The 9242-nt window shown below is 42.3% G+C and overlaps 1 protein-coding gene across 3 annotated transcripts; it reads right to left on the bottom strand.

Annotated features, from left to right (window-relative positions):
* Window positions 1-42: 42 nt before the first annotated feature.
* On the bottom strand, window positions 43-9202 carry Ef-1a-f1 (translation elongation factor eEF-1 alpha chain). Of its 3 annotated transcripts, none has more exons than XM_076377303.1 (4): window positions 9046-9202; window positions 4204-5043; window positions 2669-3162; window positions 43-1090 (listed from the first exon to the last, which is right to left on the bottom strand). In XM_076377303.1, exons 2-4 carry the CDS (start codon window positions 5024-5026, stop codon window positions 1022-1024), a joined length of 1386 nt encoding a protein of 461 aa, XP_076233418.1. In that variant the 5' UTR covers window positions 5027-5043; window positions 9046-9202; the 3' UTR covers window positions 43-1021. The 3 variants fall into 3 exon arrangements, with proteins under 3 accessions (XP_076233418.1, XP_076233424.1, XP_076233432.1); XM_076377309.1 differs by lacking the exon at window positions 9046-9202 and adding an exon at window positions 8559-8944; XM_076377317.1 differs by lacking the exon at window positions 9046-9202 and adding an exon at window positions 7439-7572.
* Window positions 9203-9242: the final 40 nt, after the last annotated feature.

Raw genomic sequence — 9242 nt, forward strand, 5'->3', positions numbered from 1 at the left:
AACGAGTCAATCATACAGGACTCAAGGAAAAATAATACACACTGCAATTAAAACTTTTTTTTTATTACATCAACATAATACTGGCTAAGGGTCAAAACAACTGTAGAACGCGTCTATAATATTAGGGGTACCGAGATTAACGCAGGCGACTTTGGAAGAAGCTCTTGCTAGTCAAAGGACCACCTATCCAATCTTCTCTTTCAAGAACTTCATCCAGAGTCGCGTCAAGGGATAGGGACACCGTCTAATGATCTCTAACTAGAGATAAATACCTTTTTATATAAGTAAGAAAATGATTCGCAGCGAGGCAACAGAAGTCTCTGGAATAAATCAGCCTTAACGAATACTTGTAAACGAATCGATTAAAAAGTCGGGGATGCGAGGCAGCGAGTGCGAGCGTTCGTTAGATCGCGTCGTACGAAGAGAATCGATCGTTTCGGTATCACTGTCTCGTCTTAGATCGACCAAGATCTTGATCCTGCGTTATCGTGGATCGCGTGAATTCGAGGGGGCTGCTGCCTCGTTTCGGCGTCTCGCTAATTGTTGCACGACATCCCGTCTCGTCTTCGGTGTACTCGTGTGTGTCCGTGTGTCTCTGTGATCCTGTGTACGTGTGTGTATGTGTAGCCGTGTATCAGTGTATCTGTCCTCCGTGTACATACGTACGTATATTTAATTGAAAAACCTAACTACACAGAGTTCAAGGGAACTGAGTATTATTACCTGTAATTGGACACATATTCGTCAATGTAAGAATTATGTAAAAACGTAAGAAAGGAACGTTCACCTAGCATATGTGGGGCGTGCGCGGGGCGTGGGTGAACTGAATGTGCAGATTCGGATAGATGCGCGGATTCAATACTATCGGATAATGTAACAGGGGCAAGCACAACATCTTTTCACTTTTGGTTTCGTTATTATTAGACGAGTATGAATTGAATGGAGCAGCCGCGGCGTACTGCGCCCGAACGGATGATATCTTCGTTGAGGCGGGCTGCCAGCTTCCGAGGAAGCTTGATGGTTACTTTCTCTTCTGGACTTTCTCGGCGGCCTTTGTGACCTTGCCCTGGGTATCTTTAAAGGTGACGCTCTGCAAACAAGTTAAACACTTTATCAGTAGTTAATACTATTAAGGAGAGGCATTTAGTGTGAGAGGGAGGCACGAAGGTTCCACTTCCTTCTGAGGCAAGGTCTATTAAAGTGACTCCGAAATGACTGTGTAACCCAAGCAGCTCTAATAGCCAAGGGTTTAAGTAAAGATGAATTAGCCCTCATTTTTTACCAGAATTATTGGGATGAGGGCTATTGGGATGGGATGGAAGACTTTAGCTGACTATCATAGCTGGAAAGAATTTTGGGTTGGGTTAGATTAACATGGGATGAACGACACCAAATCCTCTCCAGCGGGGTCCAGCCCTAACTAAGGAGGACTAGAAGAGTTTTGCTGATTACGGATCACCTGGAACAGTAGAGCCATGGAGGCCCTACAGGTGGCAGACTCTCAAAAATTCAGCCAAGCAGGACCATCGTAATAAAGTTTTTCACCACCATCGAAACTTGTAAAAACTTTAAGATACCTTCTCCAGGACATAAACCAATCGCAAGACCGAAACTAAGAAAGAGTCCTAGAAGAATATCGCGAGTGGATAATAAACATACCTTAGAGAACTCAGTGTCGATTAAACCTTCAAACTAAGTCGATCTCTTGGTGCAGTCTTCTTAACATTGATGAACACGTTAAAAATTCGGACAGTAACGTCGTATAAAAACATTCACTCACCACAGTCTATCTGCTGTTTAAACCTAACAGCCACCCAAATATGTATAATTAGGCTGGTAACATTCGCGATCTTCGTGGATATGCCAACAATCATTCAAGGAGCAACCAACGTATATCAACTCGATCAACTTTTGGCCCCTGTGTCATTGCGCAAAACTGTTTCTCTCAACTTTGTATGGTACCTGAGATCTCGTTTCGAGTTACACGGCGAGGCGAATCTCACTCTGTGAGGCTGGACTGATCAACTGGCAACCTGTGAGCTAAGCATGATTCCTTCACTTATTTACCTATCCTGAAAAGCTCTAGGAAATGGACCACAATCGTCCTACTGCAACCCATCGTGTGTGTCGTGTGTGATGAACTGGCAGCTCATATGCAGTATTTAATATCTCGTGCTAGTATACACTGACTCAACTGATGGTAAAAAACCGTATAGCTGATGGTTAAACCGAGTGTAGCAGAGAAGTCGAAGGACCCCATATCCTTCCAAGGCAAAGCCTATTAGAATAACTGCGAAATATATCCACCCCTGAACAGTCACCACAGTCAAGTGTCCAAGCCAAGGCGAATCAGCCTTTATTCTGTACCAAGCTCACTGGAATAAGTACAGAAGACTTCACTCAACCATCATAGCAGTAAAAGATTTTGCTTTGTGTTGGATTATTATGGGATAAATAACACCAAATCCATCTCAGTGGAATCGAGCCCCAAACTATTGGTAGCAGGACGAAATAACCAATGGCGGGGACTGCGTGGTCCGCAACAAAAGAATTAAGCAGCTCTACTGTAGAAAATACAGTCTACTGTCCACCTCTGCATAATGCAAGAATTTCACCCGCAAAATCCCTCCTCTTACTTTGTTAACGCGCCTCCTTGATGACTCCTTACCTTGATAACGCCCACGGCGACTGTCTGACGCATATCGCGGACAGCGAAACGACCCAGGGGTGGGAACTCCTGGAACGACTCAACGCACATCGGTTTGGTAGGCTGTAGCATTACGATGGCCGCGTCTCCGCTCTTGATGCTCTTTGGATTCTCCTCAGTGGTCTTGCCAGTACGACGGTCGCACTTTTCCTTAATCTCCGCGAACTTGCAGGCGATGTGCGCAGTGTGGCAGTCGAGCACAGGCGTGTAGCCGTTGCTGATCTGCCCAGGATGGTTTAAGACTATCACCTGAGCGGTGAAGTCGGAGGCTCCTCGAGGAGGCTGATTCTTTGAATCACCTGCCACGTAACCGCGTCTTAACTCTTTCACGGAGATGTTCTTGACATTGAAACCGACGTTGTCGCCGGGCAACGCTTCTGTAAGCGCCTCGTGGTGCATTTCGACTGATTTCACTTCGGTGGTGAGCGCTGCTGGGGCGAAAGTCACCAGCATTCCTGCGGAAAGAAGTTAGTAGTAGTTTCATTGCAGTGTCAGTATAGTGGACTGTTGAATATGGAATGAGAGATAACTCTTGCAAATTATCTGTGATAGTTTTTAGAGAGCTTTCGGAAAGAAGAAATTATGTTTAACATTTTGATGGTTGAAACATATTTGTGAGTAGAGTTTCTCGCTTTTCTGTATTGTGTAATTCACTGGTTTGCTATAGTCTACTGAACTGAATTTCCTCGTCAAGGTGATGATATCTTAGTATCTTCAGGTATTTATTTTATCTTTATTTTAATATTCAAATATTAGTCAACTTAAGAAAACTATCTGAATTAATTAGCTTTTTCTACTAACACTATACTTTTAAAAACAGATTATAGTTTAGTGGTAGAACATTGTATAACAAGAAGAATCCGATTTCAGTTCTCAAAAATTTACAATTGTACATTTTATATAACTGCAAGGAAAAATCGTTTCATTTTCTTATTTCATAGAACAAACAAAACTGTGATTACTGTCTTCATAAATACATAAAATTTTAAAGATACATGCTTTAAAACTTAAAAATTAAGGAACCAAAAACGCAACCATCAAAGTCTTACCATATAACCCTTCACACGCGAGCTTTGTCTTAGCTAAATTTTACAGCTACTCAAACTTTATCTTTACTGTGTACTTGAGTGCTTGCAAAGTGCACTCCAGTACAACGTCAAATATTGTCTGTATCTAAAAAGAATACCTCAAATGGAAAGGGTAAACGCTACTCTATTATAAGCCAAAAACAAAACCAACAAAAGGCTCTTCTCCTTAAAATGCTCCAACCCCTAACCCTTCAAGCTGCGTTTACATCAAGCAGCTTTTGGTCGGCCTCATCAAGTTGTTTAATAAGAAATAGACGAGCTATTTCCAGTTGAACGATCAGAAATTGTCGCAACTTGGTTAAAATTCTATTTACATAAGCAACTTTCTTCCACTTCAGTTTGATCAACTCGGTTGACTGACCATTTACCTGACGCAAACACAGCCTTAGACTTCTCAGCGCCCCATACCTGGTTTCAAAATACCAGTCTCCACTCGACCAACTGGCACGGTGCCAATACCGCCAATCTTGTACACATCCTGAAGTGGCAGACGAAGGGCCTTGTCAGTGGGCCTGGACGGCGGTAGTATAGCATCGAGCGCCTCGATAAGCGTCTTCCCATCAGCGTTACCATCCTTACGCTCCACTTTCCATCCCTTGTACCACGGCGTCTTGGGCGAGGGCTCGAGCATATTATCCCCATGCCAGCCAGAGATGGGCACAAACGCGACAGAAGCAGTGTTGTAACCAATCTTCTTAATGTAGGATGACACCTCTTTCTTGATCTCCTCGAAGCGACTCTCTAAGTAGGGCGGTTCAGTCATGTCCATCTTGTTAACGCCAACGATCAGTTGTTTAACGCCGAGCGTGAAGGCTAGCAAAGCGTGCTCGCGGGTCTGCCCGTTCTTCGAGATGCCAGCCTCGAACTCGCCGATGCCCGCTGCGACGATCAGCACCGCGCAGTCCGCCTGACTCGTCCCAGTGATCATGTTCTTAATGAAGTCTCGGTGGCCAGGAGCGTCGATGATTGTCACGTAGTACTTAGCTGTCTCGAACTTCCACAGAGCGATGTCGATGGTGATGCCGCGCTCGCGTTCAGCTTTTAGCTTGTCCAGCACCCAGGCGTACTTGAACGAACCTTTGCCCATCTCCTGCGCCTCCTTCTCGAACTTCTCGATGGTACGCTTGTCGATGCCGCCGCATTTGTAGATCAGGTGGCCCGTGGTGGTCGACTTGCCCGAGTCTACGTGGCCGATCACCACGATGTTTATGTGAATCTTCTCCTTGCCCATGTCGACGCTCTAGTTGCCTGGAAGGAAAAGCGGGAAAGTGAAAGCTCGAGTGCGGTTATCGATCCCCCGTCGCGCTGGGAAGCCGAAGGGGGACAATTATTTTCAGCTTTTACAATGTTCCGGTGGAAATACGCTTTCTGTGTCACTGAGCGCGGAGATGGTATTCCAACCGAGTGCGATTTTGCTTATCGATTTTGGCTCCACTCGGCTCTTTCTCTGGTGGAATTCCAGTGGTGAGTGTAATGGTTTCTGTTATACCTTTGATCGTGCTTCTCTGTTTGTGATTATTGTATGATATAATGTATAGGCTCTAGTATAATCGTCTTAATGCAAAGATTCAATTTGATGAGGACTTTTAGCTGAATAATTGCGATTAAGTAAATTTCAGTGTTAAAAGTCCCGAAATGTTTTTGTTTGGTTACTTTTTCTTATATAGAATATTAATTTTTATAACACTCCATTCTTCGAGAGTTCTGTAATTTTTAGTATAGTATGTAGATATTTAGTTTCTTCAATTTATTTCCTGTCTTCCTATTTTCCCTTCGATGGTAGCTACATATTAATATATCTAAGTACAATAAAAAAAGCATACCTAGATACCTAGTTATGGTAAAAATTGGTAAACTAGTAATTTTTACTACTATTTTTTAATACTTTCGCATATTCGAATTTCAAATACAGCATAATACAAATTGAGCTAATAAAGCAGAAATCACTTGATTCATTGAATTAATTCACCGCGTATGTGTATAGCCTGCCCCCTTTCCTTGTATGTGTAATTGGTCCTGCAATCCATTACTGATTGAGTGGAATTCCATATGAATAGAACACTGTTCGTTATCGAGTTCATTAAACAGGAATATATCGAAAGATTAATTTGCCATGAGATGTGCAGATGGAATGCCACGGCTGACCACGTATCGGCTTATACTACTGGCAAGCCGTAAGCGCTATGAGCAAAGCTTTCTGCTATCGATTTATCATGATTACATTTTTGAATAGCTAACTACATTCAATTTTCTCATTAATGATTTGATGTAAATAGCAAATAATTATGGAATCATTTTTATGCAATGTTTAAAATAGTGTACCTAAATAACATCATTAAAAGACGAAAGAAATACTTTGCATTTATGGAGTTCTTTGATGATAATTTTAAAATAAAGTAGTAAAGCATATTAAAGTATGAATATTAATGTGTTCTTTGAAAGTTCTACAAAATTTGCATCCTTTAGATATTTTCCACCAAAAATAAAATTCCATCATTTTAATACGAAAACTCTAATTTTGGTCTTTATTTAATTTTCTTTGCAAAACTTATAAGCAAAATTCAATAACTTAAGTAATCTTTCTTTAACAGTAGAATAATGTATCAATTATTAAATTTATCGATTTGGTTTTATTAGTATGTAAAGTGATATAATGGCTCTATTTCAATTTTAAATGTTTATTCTAATGTGTACACAATTTTCAGGTTGACTATATTTAATTTTTTTCTTAAAATATTAGATTTTTTAAATAAATTGAATAATATTAGATTAACATTAGGTTTTAACGTTCACTCAGAAAATAGTTACATCATTTCAACAATATTGATAATCTTCTACCTGTTCCTTTGTGTCAGGGATTGTGAGACAATAGTTCCCTTTAACTAATCCCTCCCTAATCCCTTTAACAACACATGTTATGAAAACGACAAATATTAAATTATATTAATTATAAAAATGCAACTTGTAAACTAAACCGAGATGAAAAAAATTAAAGAAATGAAGAACTCATACCACAATTATTATTTCCTCGACATTTTTCACTTTCATCTTTTAATATCTATCCCGCTGCATCTAATAAAAGTTTCTTGAAAAAAACTGCAATCTTTAATTATAGAGAAAAATAATTGCAAACTTCATTATCTTCCCTTTTAGCTTCTTCGAACTTCAAATAGTATACTATAGTTACCCATTCGACGCAAGTTCCACTTCCCTCAGATGCCAGTTTAGGAAACAAGCTACATATCAACTAGTTCTTGGAATTAGTCACCAAGTTCCCTATTATACTCCCTTGGAATTAGTTCTGAAATTCTGCCAGAGTACTAACCTGATTAAAGCAATCAAAATCTGTCACAGAGCTACTACAATACATATCCATACATGTAGGTATGGAAAAACCTCAACAACACCCTAGCTTCACACTAATACCCTGTTGAAGGCAAACTCTTTCATTTTCCTCAAACGAGATCGAAATTGAAATTATGCGCAATCGTTAATCCCTAAACCATGTCACGAATTCCCCATTATCGATCCTTTACCATAGACTGACCGAAAAGTAACTGTTCAATTAGCCTATACGTGCGCTATTATTACTTGAAATTGGATTACAAGCTGATTCCTCGCGGATTACGCCGATCGAACTTACATCACCAGCTTCACTCATCAGGGAGACACGAACGGTGGACACGGGTTCGTTGCACGTTATCGATGCCTCTGTGCGCGCGTACACATCACCAGAAGACGATTAATATTTACGTGTCAACGAAGACTGGCTCGCGGCCCTCGAAGGGTATTGATTCGTCGAACGGGCGACACGCGAACCACGTCGAAAATACAAGTACTCGGGAGTGTGCGCGTTTATTCGGTCGAAACCTCGAAAAAAGAAGAGAGCAGAGGCTCCAAGAGCGAATGGAATGGCCGAGCCTCGATTTCACTTCCATAGAACAACGTCCCTGCGATCTAGAAGCGATGTTCTTCTCGATTTACATTTCTTGATCCTTATCCCTAATTTTTCGGATAAATTGCTGAAAAGGGATCTACTGACTCAATGATGAGTCTTGAATTCAACCCCAATGAAACGTTCTTGAGATTCAGTAATGGTTTGATAGATATTTTTCTGGGTTTTCATTTTCTGAAATTTTTCCTCAAGTTTGTGAGGGAACCCTTGAAAATTGGCATACTGCTTTTAGGTAGAGCTTTGATTCCATTTTCCTGGGATCCTACTGGGGTTAAAGATTACTTAAGATTAAAATTGATATTTTGGTTCAGTTGCCACTTCTCGAACTTCTTCCAAAGTATTTCCCATGGATCTCGAGAATTAGCCTATAGATTCAGAATTGAACTTCGATTTTACTCCCATGGTGTCCTCACGACCCACTACCAAGTCAATCGATATTCTTCCAGATTCCTGTCCCCGAACAATACATCAAATTTCCTCAGCGGAAGCCTTCCAACGAATAGAAATCTTCTACGCAACGACTTAGCGTACATCGAATCACTACAAAAAACATTTATCAATACTTCTAAGAATAGAGCAATCAAGGGCAGCAGCCATTTCGTGGATCAGCGATTCCAGCTCGCAATTTCGACTTTCAATACACACTTAACTGCCCATTAAATCTGAAGGGTTTCATCAAACCGCGATAACGCCTAAGTGCTCTCAGGGGAGTCTTTGCACGCAATTCGCGGCTCTCGCGATGCAACCGAAGCGAGGTTAAGTCGAGAAGAGGAACCGGCGGCACCCCGCGCAGGTTTTCGTCACTCACCTCTCGACTAGTCGATCAAATCCTCAGAACCCTTATTCAGAGAACTCCTCATAGCCAAGAATCTCCAGCGTGAAATATACTCGAGAAAATAAGCCGCGAATCTCCAACTGCGTCACAACGATCGGACACCCTCGCGAAATGGCCGCGCCAATGAACCAGCGGCACGCCTCTCAGTTCCTGGCGATTTCAGCTCGCACCCCCGAGACGATCGACGATCGCCACCGATATGCCCTCGACTGTCGACTCCTTCGCGCGCATCGATCGGCCAAGAATTCTTCAGCACTCGAATCCTACTCGAATCACCATGTCCAGAGGCACACGGGGCGAAATTGCGCCGGGTCGAATCAATATGTCGTCGGCCAGCCGGCTCTGGCGACTTCCGCGTCCGCGGATGGCGATTTGCCCGCTCTGCTCCGCGACGGTTCTTTCTTTTCCCATTTTCTCGTGAGAGAGATCTCGGTCGGCGGAATACGGAACGATTACTCACCAGGATCGATGGGATGGAGAGGCTGGAAAATCCGCGTGTAATTGCACGTATTCCCCTGGTCGCTTCTAGCCGCCAGGACGGGACACGGTGAGACGGCGGAGAGGAGAGGGAGAGAGAGGAGAACGAGCAGGGGTGAAATCGCAGTGTCATCTGCTGGCGTCGCCGCGGCCAGAGGGTTGAGGGCGCATGTGCTGTTA

The sequence above is a fragment of the Calliopsis andreniformis genome, chromosome 1 (assembly GCF_051401765.1).
Source record: "Calliopsis andreniformis isolate RMS-2024a chromosome 1, iyCalAndr_principal, whole genome shotgun sequence".
NCBI lineage: Eukaryota > Metazoa > Arthropoda > Insecta > Hymenoptera > Andrenidae > Calliopsis > Calliopsis andreniformis.

Excerpts from the sequence above, each read along its gene's own strand:
- Ef-1a-f1 (XM_076377303.1), bottom strand. The coding sequence starts at position 5,026 with ATGGGCAAGGAGAAGATTCACATAAACATCGTGGTGATCGGCCACGTA. Across the intron at positions 3,163-4,203 it reads GACTGGTATTTTGAAACCAG|GAATGCTGGTGACTTTCGCC; the intron begins GTATGGGGCGCT and ends TTCTTTCCGCAG. Across the intron at positions 1,091-2,668 it reads TCGCCGTGGGCGTTATCAAG|AGCGTCACCTTTAAAGATAC; the intron begins GTAAGGAGTCAT and ends ACTTGTTTGCAG.